Source organism: Pteronotus mesoamericanus, unplaced genomic scaffold (assembly GCF_021234165.1).
Source record: "Pteronotus mesoamericanus isolate MK-2021 breed Mesoamerican mustached bat unplaced genomic scaffold, CSHL_Meso_final contig_164, whole genome shotgun sequence".
Classification (NCBI taxonomy): domain Eukaryota; kingdom Metazoa; phylum Chordata; class Mammalia; order Chiroptera; family Mormoopidae; genus Pteronotus; species Pteronotus mesoamericanus.
Genome location: NW_026555065.1, coordinates 31,543,769 through 31,560,865, shown reverse-complemented (window position 1 = coordinate 31,560,865; position 17,097 = coordinate 31,543,769). Strand labels below are relative to the sequence as shown.

Below are 17,097 nucleotides of genomic sequence, written 5' to 3'. Positions count from 1 at the left end.
TATCCTAAGCCCTTCCTTTGTCTCACTGTCCCCAGCTTTAATAAGTGTACTCTCAAAATCACCCGGACTTGAGTTGTGAAATCTTTGAGTTGTGAAGTCAAGAACCCACAACGTTACCAGCTGGCTCAAGGCAGACTCACCCCCAGGCCCCGTGCTTTTCTGGTGACTTTATAACTAGGGGTCTTCAGAACCGGAAGGCCTCAAACTGAATAGTAAGGACTTCATTTCTGATTTTGTTAGTAATTACCAGGAATTCATCATTCTGTCTCTGGTAAGTTTATTTAGTAGAGCCAAATGAAAGGGCCTTGGATTGTCATCATGGCCTGAAAAGCTTAAGAAACTCATAACATTCCACAGATCATTAGCTTGAAATTGACACTATATAAATAGGTGTGGATACCTGACTGGGTCAATTAGTTTATCCTTCTTATTTCCTTTAAAAAATGGAATAACTTGCTTTAGATAGGCAAGCATTTTGTGACAAGTTGAGTTTAGTTAGACTCTTGGGTTGCCAGGGTAGGTAATTCCCCGTGAAAAAGGTAATTTCACATATGATATACTAATAGCTTAGGTTCCTATGATGTATTCTATAGCTGTGCAGTTGAAGAACAAACAGGCTGAATGCATTGATAGTCTTCCAAGGAACGTGGCAGGCCAAACAGAGTCTGGTGTCCTAACTTACAGTTCAGGGCTTTCTCTACCACATCACTTGTCAGCTAAGTGCTAGAAACTCTTTTAAACCATTTGGACTATTATTTCACTTGCTCCTTACAACTTCTTCAAAGCTACTTAGCTAGTAAGTAGAGATGCTGGAATTCAGTGCTAGGCAAACTTGTTCAAGTTCTGGTCCTGGTTGAATGGGAATCATATTCTTCACAAAATCATTTTTCTGATATTTTTGCTCAACTCAAATGCTCAATGATATTGTTATAATAATGAAGTACCACCATTTAAAAATCTGACACTAGGAGATGTGAAGATGGATGCTCTTGGCACTTTCATATCTAAGTTTTAACTACCCTTTATGGAAAATCTTCACCAGCTCTACAATCAATTAGATGAGGACCTCTCATCCTTCAAATCTTAACAGGATCAATGATAGGAGAAAGTGGGGATGTGTGTGCCATATCATGATAAAATAAGTTTCAGGACTGTTTGGAGAAGACCTGTCCTCACCAGGATTATGTTCATGTTGTTGCACAGGTGGGAAAGAGAATGGCTCCCGGGGGGAACCAGAGCGGTGGTGTGACAGAGTTCATTCTGGCAGGTGTTCCAAATCTCAACAGCACAAAGCAAGAGCTGTTTTCTGTCTTCCTTCTTGTCTATCTGCTGACTCTAACAGGCAATGTATTGATTGTTGGGGTGGTAGGAGCTGACACTCGCCTGCACACTCCCATGTATTTCTTTCTGGGTAACCTGTCCTGCCTAGAGATCCTGCTCACTTCAGTCATCATTCCCAAGATGCTGAGCAATTTTCTCTCAAGGCAACACACTATTTCCTTTGCAGCATGTATTGCCCAATTCTATTTCTACTTCTTTCTGGGGGCCTCTGAGTTCTTGCTGCTGGCTGTCATGTCTGTGGATCGCTACCTGGCCATCTGTCACCCTCTGCACTACCCCTTGCTCATGAACGGAACTGTCTGCTTTTGGGTGGCCTTGGCCTGCTGGATGGGGGGACTCCTCCCTGTGCTTGGCCCCACAGTTGCTGTGGCCTTGCTTCCTTTCTGTGAACAAGATGCTGTGGTGCAGCACTTCTTCTGTGACAGTGGCCCACTGCTCCGCTTGGCATGCACCAATACCAAGAAACTGGAGGAAACGGACTTCGTCCTGGCCTCTCTTGTTATTGTATCCTCACTGACGATTACTGCTGTGTCCTATGGCCACATCGTCCTGACTGTCCTGCGCATCCCTTCTGCTTCAGGCCGTCAGAAGGCCTTCTCTACCTGTACCTCCCACTTGATGGTGGTGACCCTCTTCTATGGAAGTGCCATTTTTCTCTATGTGCGACCATCACAGAGTGGCTCTGTGGATACTAACTGGGCAGTGACATTGGTAACAACATTTGTGACACCACTGCTGAATCCATTCATCTATGCCCTGCGCAATGAGCGAGTCAAGGAAGCTTTGAAGGATATGTTTAGGAAGGCGGTGGCAGGCTTTTGGGAGGAGCTTTTACTTGCTAAGAGTCTCAACAAAGAAGATAATGAGGTGAAAGTGAAGGGATATAATAATTAGTTTTAAGTCCAAGTCTTCTCTATTGTCATTCTCTTTCCTATTATCATTATGGACATCACCAAGTGACTGAGTTCTTGGACTATTATGAAACTCCAGAGTCAACAAGTCTAACCTCATTCAGAAAAAAATTCCTTGATTTTTATCGCACACATAAACCCCTATTATTATTATAGACATATCACAATCAAACCATTGTTACATCATAAAACCCTCCAATCTGTGAGATGCTGGAATTCATAGCTAGGCAATCTGGTTCCAAATTTTGACCTAAGGGTCCGTGGTCACCATGGAATTATCTAAGGATGGGCTTCAGAAAATTATAAGCCTCCCTGCTATGTAAATTTTATGTGTTGAACTTATGTGTATTTGAGGGATCTATCTATATATGTGACCTTCACCAAAAGTTAAAAACTGATTAAAATTCAAAAAAATAAAAAATAAAAAAAACTGATTAAAATTCTCAGTAGAGCCCTAGCTGGTGTGGCTCAGTGGATTGAGTGCTGGCCTGTGAACCGAAAAAAGCTGGCTGGTTCGATTCCCAGTCAGGGCACATGCCTGGGTTGCAGGCCCAGTCCTTGGCTGGAGGGGTGCAAGAGGCAACCAATTAATATATCTCTCAAATACTGATGTTTCTCTCCCTTTCTTTCTCCCTCCCTTCCCCTCTCTCAATAAATAAGTAAATAAAGAAATAATTCTCAGTAGAGTCTTCCAATTGTTTATGGAAATCAAGAATTGATCACTGGCTAGAAGTGGCTAGTAGTTCAGTTGGTTAGAACATTGTCCCGATAAGCCAAGGTTGCAGGTTTGATCCCCTAGTCAGGGAACATACAAGAAACAACCAAAGAATGCATAAGTAAGTGGAAAAACAAATCAATGTTTTTCTTTCTTTCTTTCAGAATATAATAAGCAAAAAAAAATTCCCTATAATAAAAAGTAAATATAAATAAAATATACAGATTATCTGGATATTTTTGTATTCACTTTCAAAAAAATTGCATTTACTGTCAAGTGGAAAAGAGGTAAAACAAATTAATAAGTGACTTATTCACTCATCTACAGTAATCCAAAGTGCCTTTGGAAAAGCAGTTCTAAGAGAAATTTCATGAATAATAGCACTTACAATGTTTTTCTAATTTGTACTTCATTAAAAAGATGGGTTCAAAACATGGCTCATTTTATCACTGAACTGTGTTCCTTTAATTTGTCCATCTTTTTACATTTGTATATGTATTGTTGTTGATCTTCTTTTGTTTTTAATAAATTGAGATTAGGTTGAAGACCTTTATTGTCAAAGACTTAAGAATACCAACTATAGCAACCAACTACCAAGAACCCAACTTGGCGGTACATTTTATCTACTTCATTGGATATTTGAAAGGAAATGGGGAGAGTCTGGTCAAGATGGAGGTATATGTAAACATGGTTCCCCTCTGCGCACAACCACAGCAAAAATTACAACTACTGTATTTTGTAATGTATAATGCATTCCCATGTATAATGTGTACCCACGTTTTTGGCCCAAACTTTCAGGAAAAAATCTTTTGTGTCAGTTTTTTAATTCAATTGTTTATTTATATATAAAATTGATTATCATATTCCAGGGTATTATTTTGCACACAGATATCATTATTGCTTTCTAGAGTTACACTTTTAAAGCATAAACATAAATAAAAGAATTAAAAATATTTATATATATATATGGAATTAGTACTACCCACATATAATGCACATCCTTATTTTTCCCTCAAAAATTTGGGGAAAATGCATATTATACACGGCAAAATACAGTAAATTAGAAAACAGCTACCACCCAAAATTGTAAGAAAATCAAGCTGAATGGAAGTCTGATAACCAAGGAATTAATCACATTCATCCAGACAGGTAGGAGGGGCAGAGATGCAGACACATGGAACGGGCAGTCCCACACCCATGTGTGGTGGATAAAAATTGGGAGGGATATCTCAGGAGTGAGGTATCCCAGCCCCACATTAGGCCACCCAGCCCAGGGTTACAGTGCCAGGAAGAAAAGTCCCCATAATTTCTGGCTTTAAAAACCAGTGGGGGTTAGGACAGTGGAAGAAACTGTGAGATTCTCAGGTGTTTCCTCTTAAAGGACCCAAAATGGATTAGGACTTACGCACTCACTCCCTCTGGCCTCCCATACTGAGGCAGGAGCTGGAAGGGCACAGTGGCTTACAGGGAAGAAACTGAAGTGTCTGGCATCAGGGCAAGTGCCAAGGGACAGCTTCCTCCCAGAAAAAACTCCAAAGGCCAGGCAGAAGCATTTGTCCTTTTTCTGACCCCTCCTCCACACAGAGCTACAGAGCAGCGACACCATATCTGAGACTCCATCAACCTGGTTCACACGGGTTGACCTTCCCTGGCAATTACTAACGGCTCTGCCCCATCTAACTTACGGTGCAGTTCTCTACAATAGGTCATGCTCCTAAGACAGGGAGTCAAAGCAGCTCCACCTAATATGAGAAACAAACATAGGAAAGCTGCCAAAATGAGGAGACAAAGAAACATGGCTCAAATAAAAGAACAGATCAAAACTCCAGGAAAAGAACTAAACTAAAATGGAGATAAGCAATCTACCAGATGCAGAGTTCAAAACACTGGTTATTAGGATGCTCAAAGAATTCACTGGGTGCTTCAAGAACATAAAAAGACCCAGGCAGAAATGAAGATTACACTAAGTAAAATAAAAATTTACAGGGAATCAATAATGGAGTAGATAATTAAATCAATGATTTAAAAAATAAGGAAGAAAAAAATCAATCACAACAAGAAGAACAAAGAATGAAAAAAAAAATGAGGACAGGGTAAGGAGCCCTTGGGACCACTTCAAACGTACCAACATTGGAATCATAGGTGTGCTGGAAGGAGAAGAGAGAGAGCAAGAAATTGAAAACTTATTTGGAAAAAAATAATGAAAGAAAATTTCCCTAATTTGGTGAAGGAAATAGGACATACAAGTCCAGGGAGCAGAGGGAGCACCAAACAAGACGGACATAAAGAGGACCACACCGCGATACATCATAATTAAAATGCCAAAGGTTAAAGATAGAGAATCTTAAAAGCAGAAAGAGAAAAGGAGACAGTTGCCTACAAAGGAGTCCCCATAAAACTGTCAGCTCCTTTCTCAAAAGAAACTTCGCAGGCAAGAAGGGGCTGGCAAGAAGTATTCAAAGCGATAAAAAGCAAAGACCTACAATTTAGATGACTCTATCTGGCAAAGTTATTATATGGAACTGAAGGGCAGATGAAGTGCTTCCGAGACAAGGTAAAACTGAAGGAGTTCATCCTCACCAAGCCATTATTATATAAAGTGTTAAAGGGACTTATTTTTTAAAAAATCAAAACTATGAACATTAAAATGGCAATAAATCCACAACTATCAACAATTAAACCTAAAAAATAAACTAAGCCAACAATCGGAACAGGAAAAGAATTGTAGATATGGAGATCATTTGGAGGGTTATCAGCTGGAAGGGGGAGAATGGGAGAAAAGATGCAGGGATTAAGAAGCACAAATTGGTAGGTACAGAATAGACAGGGGGATGTTAAGAACAGTGTAGGAAATGGAGAAACCAAAGAACTTAATGCATGACCAATGGACATAAAGTAAGGGGCGGTTGCCAGAGGGAACGGGTAGAGTGGGGCAAAGGGGAAAAATTGGGACAACTGTAATAGCATAATCAACAAAATATTTTTTTAAGTAAAATTCCAACAGAAAAAAAAAAAAGGGAATGGGGATTCCTATTTTGGTGCCTTTGGAAATCTTGGGCAAATATTTATTCATTTATTTATTCATTTTTTTAGCAAAGGTCTGTAAACATATACCATTATATGCTAAAATAAGCAGGAAATGGTTCTTAACCTGGTGCAGGAAATGGAAAATATAAGATGGTTTACAAATGACTTGGAGGTCATAGGAAAGGTGATTTATCATTTCTAGCATTCTCTTTTCAAAAGACGTCTTCAGAGGTATACTTTCATTAAACAGGAATTAATTCCACGTTGGAGTGTGTTTCTATAAATAAAGACAATGTTTTTAAAAATAGGAAGGTATGGACAGCACATCAACTTCAACAAAGTGCTGCAAAATTGGCAAATTGAGCATTAGCATGCAAAGAGATGGCCATAAAGCTTGAGTGGGCACTAATTCTATTAGTAATACACATAAACACACACTAAATATTTCCATTCCATAAGATTTATGAGTGAGAGCTAAAGGAATGGAAGGAATGATCAGTGATTTGAGAGGGGAACAAAAATCTTCGGCAGTAAGCTAGAAGTGTTTCTCAGAGAGCAGACATAGTGCTTTAAAAATTACCTAATTTCATGGAGCATAAGAACTGAAGTCAATCCCAGACACTGGCCAAAGAGGAATTTACATAATAGTTTATAACATTTCTTGAAAGAATCGCCCCTATATTTTGGCATTAAAACTTGTTAAACCACCTATTGTTTCAAAAGTACTTTAGTGTTGAAAATTACTTCGGACTGAATTTGTTTTTTTAATACATATATTTTATTGATTATACTATTACAATTGTCCCATTTTTTTTCTCCCCTTTACTCACAGCATCCCCCCTGCCCCCTTAATTCATGTCCATGGGTCGTACATATAAACTCTTTGGCTTCTCCATTTCCTATACTATTCTTAACCTCCCCCTGTATACAACAGATTGTTCATTAGATTTCACATATAAGTGAGATTTTATGGTATTTGTCTTTCCCTGACTGGCTTATTTCACTTAGCATAGTTCTCTTCAGATCCATTAATGCTATTACAAAAGGTAAAATTTCTTTTTTATAGCAGCGCAGTATTCCATCGTGTAATGTACCACAGCCTTTTTATCCACTCATCTACTGATGGTCACTTGGGCTGTTTCCAGGTCTTGGCTGTTGTATATAATGCTCCAACGAACATAGGGGTGTATATTGTACTGTTCAGGGGCACTTACGAGATTGTGGCCACTTAATTTGGTGTTTCAGATTCGCAGACAATAAAAACACCAAGTCAGACATGGATAACTATGCACTTTATTAAGCAAGAGCAAAGCAAAGGCAAGAATCAAAAGCATATATCACAAGACAGGAATCCACGAACACCCGAATACAGACGCAGCATTCGTGTCCGACTGGGAAAGTTCCGAGCGAAGCATTCTCCTCTCGAGTGGAATTCTAAAATCTCACTTTGGGGGCTATGCTTAAACATGTTTCAGACAAAAGTGGCTATGCGCCAAGGGCCTTGTGTGAGTTAGCTAACCAACAGGTCCTTCTGGCAGAAGGGCCAGTTCTCCCTGAAGAAACAATTAAATATTAAAAGTACTATTCTCATGCGGAGAAGAGCCAGTTCTTCCTGGGAGAGAGCATGCCTATAATTTTTTACAATAAAGGACACGGCTCTGGGATAGAGAGTCAGGATTCTCAATGTCCCTTTAAACCATCACATATATTCTGAGAGCTTTTTGAGCTCCAGCCTGAGTTTGAGCCTCAACTACAAAGAAAGCACCCCTCTCACTGTTACTACATGCACAAAATATACACTAAGTACTAGCTATTATGCCCTTCAATAGCTGAGCTGGTAGAGCAAGGACTGTGGAGGTGGCTGACTGCTGATATTCTTAAGTCACTGGTTCAATTTTTAGCTTGAAGGAGGTGTGTGAGGGTTTTTGCAGAAGTCCTTTACTTAATTTCCTGAAGGCTTTATTCTTCTTACCCAATGACTGTGAAGCTTCTATTGTAATTCTATTTTCAGGCGACAAGCAAATGGCTCCAACCATAAAACTTAATTTTACATGTCCTCTTTGTGATCACACAAATGTGGTTAGGAGATGTGAATTAGAGGCTTCTCATTTTAGATTGGAGTGTTGTCTCTTAATCTTTAAGAAATCAGCTAACATTGATGAATATTGGGTAACATCCTTCAACCCTTCCTCCAACCATACACTTTTTCATTACTGTGAATAATTCATACTGGGCAATACAGAGTTTAAAGAGAAACATTATAGAAAGGCCTATCCTTGGAAAGGATGTGAACAAACAATACAGAGAATATACAATGTAATAGGCTAAATATGAAATACTCCTTCATTAATAAGAAAGGAATACATGTTAAAACAAGGGGAAATTGTTTCATCACTGAATTAGAAAAAATTCATATTTAATGCTAACACAGATGCAGTGAGAAGGATATTCTTGTAGAATCTTGCTACTTCCTGGAGGAAAGTTAGGCATTAAACATCAGGAACCTTAAAAAGACATTATATTTGTACTTCTGGAAATATTTATGTATTAAAAAAGAAAATAGGGTAAAATATGTTTACCTGTCAGGATTTGTACTCCTCATATCTTTATGTATTTTTTCAAAATATGCGTCACATGTATATACTACACTGAAAAACAACAACAGTGTCTTAACCATACAAAATGAAGTTTAGAAAAACTCTATGCCACTATGGAAGACATTTTGGCAGTTTCTTACAAAACTAAAAATAATATTACCATACAACTTAAGAATTACTTTCCTAGGTACTTATCCAAATGAGTTGAAAACTTGTTTCCACACAAAACTCTGCCCATTAATGTTTATAGCAGCTTTATGTATAATTGCCAAAACCTGCAAGCAATAAAGATATCCTTCAATAAATGAGTGGATAAATAAACTGTGGTACATCCATACAAGGGAATATTATTCAGCAGTTAGAAAGATTTCAAGTCACAAAATGATATGAAGAAAGTTGAAATGCATATGACTAAGTAAAAGAAGCCAATCTGTAGAGACTACACATACTGTATAATTCCAAATATGTGACATTTTGGAAAAACAAAACTATGGTGACAGTAAATAGATCAATGGTAGCGGGGAGTGGGGTAGAGGTGAGAAAGGGACGTATTGGGAAAGCACAGAGGATTTTTAAGGCAGTGAAACTATTCTGTATGATAGTTATGATAATGGATATATGTCTTTATACTTTTTGTGACAACTCACAGGATATACCACACAAAGAATAAACCGTAATGTAAACTCTAGACTTTAGGCAGTAATGATATATCAATGCTGGTTCATTCACTGTACAACAAATGTATGACACTAGTGCAGATGTTGATGATAGGGAGGCTGTGTGGAAGAGAGAGAGGAGAGAGGATATATAGGAACTCCCTGTACTTTCCACTCAGTTTTGCTATAAACCTAAAACTGCTTGTCTTGGTCTGTTTGGGTTTCTATAATAAAAATACCATAAACTGGGTGGCTTAAACCAAACATTCATTCCTCACAGTTTTAGAAACTGGAAGTTGAAGATCGAGATGCCAGTAGATTCAGTGTCTGATGAGAGCCTGCTTCCTGGCTTACAGACAGCAGCCTTTCGTACCTTACATGGCCAAGAGAAAATTTTCACATCTATTTTTATAAGGGATGCAGTCCTATTCATGAGGACTCCACCCTTCTAAGGCCCCACCTCCAAATACTATCACATGTGGATTAAGCCTTCACTGTATGAATCTGATGGTGCGCGGGAGGTGGGTCACATAAAAATTGAGGCCATAGACTGCTCTTAAAAAAATGGTTTATTAGTTCAAAAATAAACAGTGACTTAGTATTTCCCAGTTTAACTGAAGGAACAAAAACGACAATGTTGTGTTAACATATTGATTCTATTAAGTCAACATTTACAAAACAATATGAAAGCACATTCAGGACAATGAAAAGGAGTGATCAGAATGGAGCTAGAACTGGAGAGAGACACTGACTACATTAAGGTTGTTTTCCATAGGTATGTGTGGTAGAATGACAAAAGGACAGAGTGACAGATGCATAGGGGAGGGGTGGGGTGCAGGAAGAGTGCCAGAGAGGAGTGGAGGAGGACGTGTGACAGGAGTGGCGAGGTGTGGCTGAAGGAGTGGCAGAGGCTGTGCAGAGGAATAGGAGCAGGGATGACAAGGGGAAAAGAAGGAAGGATGGGGTTCGGTTTGATGGTAGCAATGGTGACGGCTGCAGAAAAGGGGTGGGGGTGGTGGGGTGCATGAGTGAACGGCAATAGAAGCAAGTGTCTTTCTATCAATAAGGAGAAGAAATTGGCTGGAATTAAGGGCCAGGGAAGGTGCTACCAGGTCAAAGAGGCAAAGGAGTAAAAAGACACAAATGAACATCCTCCCTTGTGGAGCTCCAGAAAACATGGAAAATGCTAGTGCCATTGGTGAATGCGGGAACGCTGGCAAATGTTCTGACTGGGGAGGAGCTGAGTGGGAGAGGAGAGAGAAGGGATTTCAAGCTAACTCTCTTTTGGATGGAGATGATGACCTGGCTGGCCAAGTGGCCAAAAATATACAAGTAGAGAGATGAGGTTTTCTGGGAGTCATTAGAGGGAGACGAACAGAAATATAAAAAGAAAACGAATCTTAAAATAATACACAGGATTAAATCTCAGGAAGAACAGAAAACAAACATTGAAGCAGACAAAACAATTATTCCATGAAGAGAAGGGCAGTGATATGGGAATACAACGAGGGAATTTTATAAAAATGTCAGCAATGTCCAATTTATCCACAGGTATAGAAGCACTGGGAGCAAAGGAAGCCCAGTCTCTCAATTCCTGAGAAAAATGTGGCTTCTTTTGTGAGGACCTTTGGATCCCAAGGTATGTATCTCTTGGTGAGAGGTGCTTGAACAGGAAGCGGGCTGGTCTGGGGGAGTCACCCAATGAAATGGGAGGGACCTGGGAGAACATAGAAGATTTTGAAAGAGGAAGGGAAGGACATTAAAAGGCAGACAGAATTTTTTTTTAATGGCATTAAAAACCCCAAGACCCTGGTTTTTGCACAGAGTCCTAGTTCTCAGCTCCATTTTATTCATTCATTCCTCATGACACGGCAGGTAAATTCACTACCTCCTTGAGGGAGCTGCCAGCCAAATCCTACAGAGTATTACTGTAGGCAACGGGCTTTAAAGACTGAAAAGGGCAGTGGGAAAACCCTTCTGAAAGGGCACCACTAAATAGATCCAGTGTGTATCCGTGTAGCCCCTCCTCTTTCTCACACTGAGTTAGATACCCACAGATATTGAGGGGGGAGGGGGATCTAGTCCAGAGACCTAGATAGTCTCCAAGCTAGTAGATTGACTTGTAAGGGACAGGGGAGTGGCTAAACCAACAGTATTTACACGTTTACATCACACACTCCTGGACCGGACGCACAGAGTCCGCCAAGAATCAACTTCGAAGTGTTTTGGGATCACAAACCCACCTGCAGTCAAATTCAAAATAACTCTTTACAGACCTCTCCTGACCCCTCCACCCCGCCCTAACTGCCTGCGTGAGAGCTTGAGGCCTGGGAAATACTGCCTCCCTGCCTCCCTCCTTCCTTCCATCCAATGACAGAAGCAGTAAGATTGAAACTGAAACCGGGTCCGCGCAGGTTATTTCTCGAGCACCACTTTTGGCGGCGCACTATTGGGGGCGAGGGAGGACCTTCTGGAAAGACCACCGGACTGATTTAGGTTAGTGCCCAAACCAGGTCAGGAGGCCGGTTCGGTGTGGGCATGGGTTTTAGAGGAGGACCTGGAGCTTTCGCCAGGGCGCCCACACAAAAGCGGTGCGAAGACTTGATCACAGTGAAAGTCCGCAGCGAAGAGCAGACCTAGGCAGGGGGTGTCATTAGGATTTTAAGCAGAAAATCAAAGTGATTTGATTTGCAAATAGGTTCTGACACCCGGTGGCCTGGAGGAAGTTTGGATGGGGAACGATGCGCATAATCAGGACACTAATTAGTATTTCAGGCTTCTAGGGCGACGGAAAACGCAGGGCTGGCAGCAGTTGGATTTGAATGCGCGGCCCTGAAGAGACCGGAGCCTAAATCCAGGGCCGTCGGGCCACACCAGCACAAGCAGTTAAAAGTCTTTCATCCCTGGCCTATTGTCCTCACCATACAGATTCAAAATTCTGAATTTTCTGTACGGGTTGCGGGCTTCCCGCTGAGCGTTTCCGCTCAACTTTAGGAATCCGAGCGAACTCGAGGAAAGCAGGGGTCATCCCTTCTCACGCGCCCGGGGCGGGAGCCAGAGGGCGGCCGGAGCCCTCGGAGACTTCTGCTCGTCTGGAACCGAGGCAGTTAGAAGCAGAGAGGAAAATAAATAAAGGGTCCCCCTGGCGATGTGTCGCATGGGACTGAGCGGACCGAAGAGGGAGCCCCTCGCTGCCGGGTCGTGCGCCTGTAGCCGAGACTCGCACTCGGAGGGCGAACGGGGCCTGGCCCAGGGCGAGGAGCGCTTTCACCCACCGACCTGGCAGCCGGCAGGCCTGTCACCGCGTCTCGACGAAACCCCCTGGTCGCCACCTCCAACCGGCGTCAGGCGCAGTCAGAACAGCGAAGCTGAATCTAACTGCCGGCTTCCTCGACAAGTGACTGAGAGAGAAGCGCCCTCGGGCGACAGACGCTTGTTTCCCTTTCTTCGGGTCCCAGGTGACTCCCAGGCGGAGGCTGCCTTCCAGGAGCGTCGCCGGCCCAGAGAGCGGCGGGTCCCCGGCTTCCCTCGCGTCCCAGCACCACCAGCTCCCTTCCGTTTCTTTCGAAGAGAGTAGAGCGAAAACTAAGAAAAAGTTTCAGAAGTGATACCCGGGGCCTCCAAGCATCTAAAGGGGCATCTCGTGCCAGTCCGTGAACCCTGCTGGGCGCAAAGCCCCAGGTGGGACGTTGCCTATATTCCTCTTTGCTGTTCCCGGTTGGCCGCCTCTGGATCTCTGGAGCCAGAAACCCTCCAGGGCTCTAATAAAGGCGTCTGGACGGCAAGGCCGACTCCTCCCCGCCTCCCGCACTCCGACCCCCCACCCCCCACCCCCGCCCCCGGCCCCGCGCCTGCCCCCGTCCGAGGCTCCCCGAGGTCCGGCCCCAGGTCCCAAGCGGTTGGGGTCGGGGATGCGTAAAGGAGACCAAGGAGCCCTTCACTGGATCTTCACGCGGTGAAGGGCCTGCTGGTTCCCCGTGGTCGCTGCCAGTTTCCAAACACTGCAGTTCTAGAAAAGCTGCGGGGAAATGGGGCTCCGGGAGCCGCGGAGGAAGGTAGACCCCGACAGAGAAGCGGGGGGCGGAGAGCGCTGGGGCCCGAGCGGAGGGAGGCGCCCCCGCCACCCGACACACACTTCATCGCACAGCGATTCCTCCTCACTCCCTGCGGACAGGGTGTTACAGTCCCCCGGTCGCCCCTGGTTGCCCGCTGGTCTCCTTCTAGTCCCAGTTCAGGGCCAATCTGAGCTCCCCGGGAGGAGCCTGGTGTCCACCGTAGACTCGAACCACGTTGAAATCTTTCTCTACAGAAGTTACCCGACTCAGCGGCAAAGGCCAGAGGGCACCAAGGGGTCTCTTGGAAAGGTCAAAGGTGTGGCTTCTGCACCCTACATCACTGGAGGCAGACGGAGTCAAACACCTGGCGCGAGCCCCTTCGGCTGGAGTCCGTGGCTTCTAAGAAACTTGCTTCGTGTTTTCGCACATTTTGAGAATCCTCAACAAGGAGCGTGAGTATATTGCCTTGGCAGTATGTGCAGGGTCTGTGCTACAAGTCACAGCACTGGAAAGGCTGATGTTAATCTCAGGTTGGGAGAGAACTAGGAACTACTGTGCAACGACTTTAGTGTGTAAGAGAAGGAAGCATCATTTTGAAAGAGAGAAAAGACACTGGGACTCTTGTTACTTGAAAGTTTATTTGAAGTGGATGAGAAGAGAGAGAACAAATAGTTAAAATATCTATTGAACTAATATAGTATAGTAGAGTATATAGCATATAGGATATATGCCTAACATATTATGGCTAGTGTATGCATAGTATTAAGCTTTTATTAAAGATGAGACTCAGGATCCACGTCTAGGGCTTGGGAAGGCTTAAATCGAGGCTTTGGATGAAATCTCCAAGTTATATTTGTGAGCGTTAGTGCCAATTTGGTAAACATATCCATTTAAATAAACCATAGTTTCTATAACTGAGTTTTGATTTATTTATTTTTAAGTTGGAGTCTTATAAGATAGAAATTACCTGAGGCATTCCTAATCTTTTTTAGTGCTAGATCAGGCCATAAAAGGAACCCAGTCAGCAGCAAAGAAACTGATCATTACACCAGAACTCCCTTTTCTCCTGGGGTGCTGTATGTTCAGATTCTTCAAACTGACAGATTTCAAAGCACTTTCATATAAGGAGAGAAAGTACCTCACTCTGATGTGCTGGCTGAAGTTCTTTTACTAACCAGCGAGTATGGCTTCCCTTATTCAATCACCGGAAGTTGCTTCAATGCTCATTGCCACCTTGAACTCACTGGATTCTTCCGTGGAAGGAGGATCCTTGGCTTAGAAGTGGACCACCTGTTGGATTGCACAGTTCAAATAAGAAGTGCCTGTAACCAGAAAGCCAGGTATCTTAGCTTTCTTAGCAGAGTGCCAACTTTACCGAATATTTAATTTTCCAGTAACCTAAGCAAAGAGATAACTACTCCTTTGGAAAGATGCCTAATATAGATCAAGGCAATGTGTTTGTCTGGCACATGCCTATTCCTTCAGTCGTCAGTACAGAATGCTGTTATAGGCTGTAGTATTCTTCAATATTGCTGGAGAAATTAACCTTGAATTTCCTGCTATCCACATCTTGTTAATAGTCCTGGTGATGAAAATTTACAGAGAAGCACGAAATTTACTTTAAGGCCTTGTTATTCAAAGAATGATGCAGAGACAAGCATCTCCTGATATCTTATTAGAAATGAAGAATCTCAGGCTTATCGAATCGGAAACTTAACAAGCTTCCCAAAAGCTCTATTCGCCCTCAGTGCAGGGCACTCTGTGGTTAGGTGACAACACAAGTAGAAAATGTGACAAATGTTAATAATTGATTATTCTAAGTGAGGAGTATACAGGCATGATTTTACTGTTTTTTTTTCAACTGTTCTCTAGTGAGAGATTGAATATACAAATTAACAATGGCCAGACCAATATAACAATAGGACTCTGATCCACAACCTGCAGCAATCAGTTCAGTAAACCAACTCATTGCCTACCCAGGACACCAGGCTACTAACTTTAAGTCAGACTTACAGCAACTTAAAGCACAGTCTCTAGTAACAACCCAAGAAGCCAAACAATAACCCCTGTAGAAATCAATCCTCACGGCCAGGACTTGATTAGTAACTAAGTGCATTCCTAATATTTCCTACTTACAATCCTCCAGAGAAAGCCAAATATGCATCCCTAACCAGTGACATAAGATGCCTGGCTTCTAATAGCCAGTCCTCTTACAACTTCCCCAGGTCAACAGCCTCCAATCGACTGAGGTTTTTCATTTTTTCCACTATAAAGCTTACCCACTCTTCTGTCTGTCTATGAGTGGCTGCTAAAACTCAGGTGATCATGCCTGACTCCCTTGTACAACAAGCTCTAAATACATAGCCTTTACTTGTTCTCCTTTAGTTGGTCTTTATTTCCACATTAGGATTAAAATTTTGCAAAGTAAAAAGTTGAGGGAAAATGCTAAAAACACAGAGAAGCAAAAAAGCAATTAAAAATATTTCTAAGAGCCTACCATGGGTCAAGTTGTTCGATAGCAGAGCTTCCAATCAAGGGTCATAGCACACCGAAACACGCCCATTTTTTATGTTGTTTGCTGGGTCTAATAAACTTCAACTGACCCTTGAACAACAAGCACTTGAACTGCACCAGTCCACTTATACACAACTCTTTTTTTCTATAAATACTGTAAATGTATTTTCTCTTCCTTATGATTTTAATTATAGTTTTTTGATTATGCTGTTGCAGTTGTCCCAATTTTCCCCTTTGCCCACCTCCACACGAGCACCCCCCACTCCCTCAGGCAATCCTCACACCATTGTTCATGTCCATGGGTCATACTATAAGGTCTTTGGCTACTCCATTCCCTACACTGTACTTTACAGCCCTATGGCTATTCTGTAATTACATATTTGTACATAATCCCCTCACCTCTCCACCCATTCCCCTACACCACGTCCCATCTTGCAACCATCAAAACACTCTGTATTCATGATTCTGTCTGTTCTTCTTTGCTTAGTTTGTTTTTTAGATTCAGATTCAATTGTTGATAGATATGTATTTATTGCCATTTTATTGTTCATAGTTTTGATCTTCTTTTTTAAATAAGCCCCTTTAACATTTCATATAATAAGGGCTTGGTGATGATGAACTTCTTTAGCTTTGCCTTGTCTGGGAAGCACTTTATCTGCCCTTCAATTCTAAATTATAGCTTTATTAATTTATTTGCTTTATAATTTAATTGGGTAGAGCAGTCTTGGCTGTAGGTCCTTGCTTTTCATCACTTTGAACACTCCTTGCCCACAAAGTTTCTTTTGAGAAATGAACTGACAGTCTTATGGGGACTCCTTTGTAGGTAACTAACTTCTTTGCTCTTGCTGCTTTTAAGATTCTCTCTTTATCTTTAACCTTTGGCATTTTAATTAGGATGTGTCTTGGAGTGGACCTCTGCATCCACCTCATTTGGGACTCCCTTACAATTTTCTTAATAACATTTTCTTTTCTCTAGCTTATTTTATGGTAATGATACAATATACAGTACATGTCACATACAACATATGTGTTAAATGGATTTATGTTACTGGTAAAGCTTACAGTCAACCGTATACTATCAGTTAAGTTTTCGGGGAGTCAAAAGTTACGCTAAATTTTCACCTGTGTGTGGGCCTGCACCCTTAAATCCTGCATTGTTCAAGGGTCAATTGTGGTGGAAAGGGTTCTTGGAACCCCCTGGAGTCAGACAGGTAAACCAAAATTCCTGGTGCGCAGTTTGTGGCTGGGACAATGAGAAAGAATATCAACATCCTGGGACAG

General features: G+C 42.0%; 1 protein-coding gene across 1 annotated transcript; it reads left to right on the top strand.

The window, feature by feature from the left end:
* The first annotated feature begins 1,215 nt into the window (after nucleotides 1-1,215).
* On the top strand, nucleotides 1,216-12,358 carry LOC129063166 (olfactory receptor 6S1). The gene is made up of 2 exons (XM_054564197.1): nucleotides 1,216-2,208; nucleotides 12,242-12,358. The coding sequence occupies exons 1-2, from the start codon at nucleotides 1,216-1,218 to the stop codon at nucleotides 12,356-12,358; spliced, it is 1,110 nt and encodes a 369-aa protein (XP_054420172.1).
* Nucleotides 12,359-17,097: the final 4,739 nt, after the last annotated feature.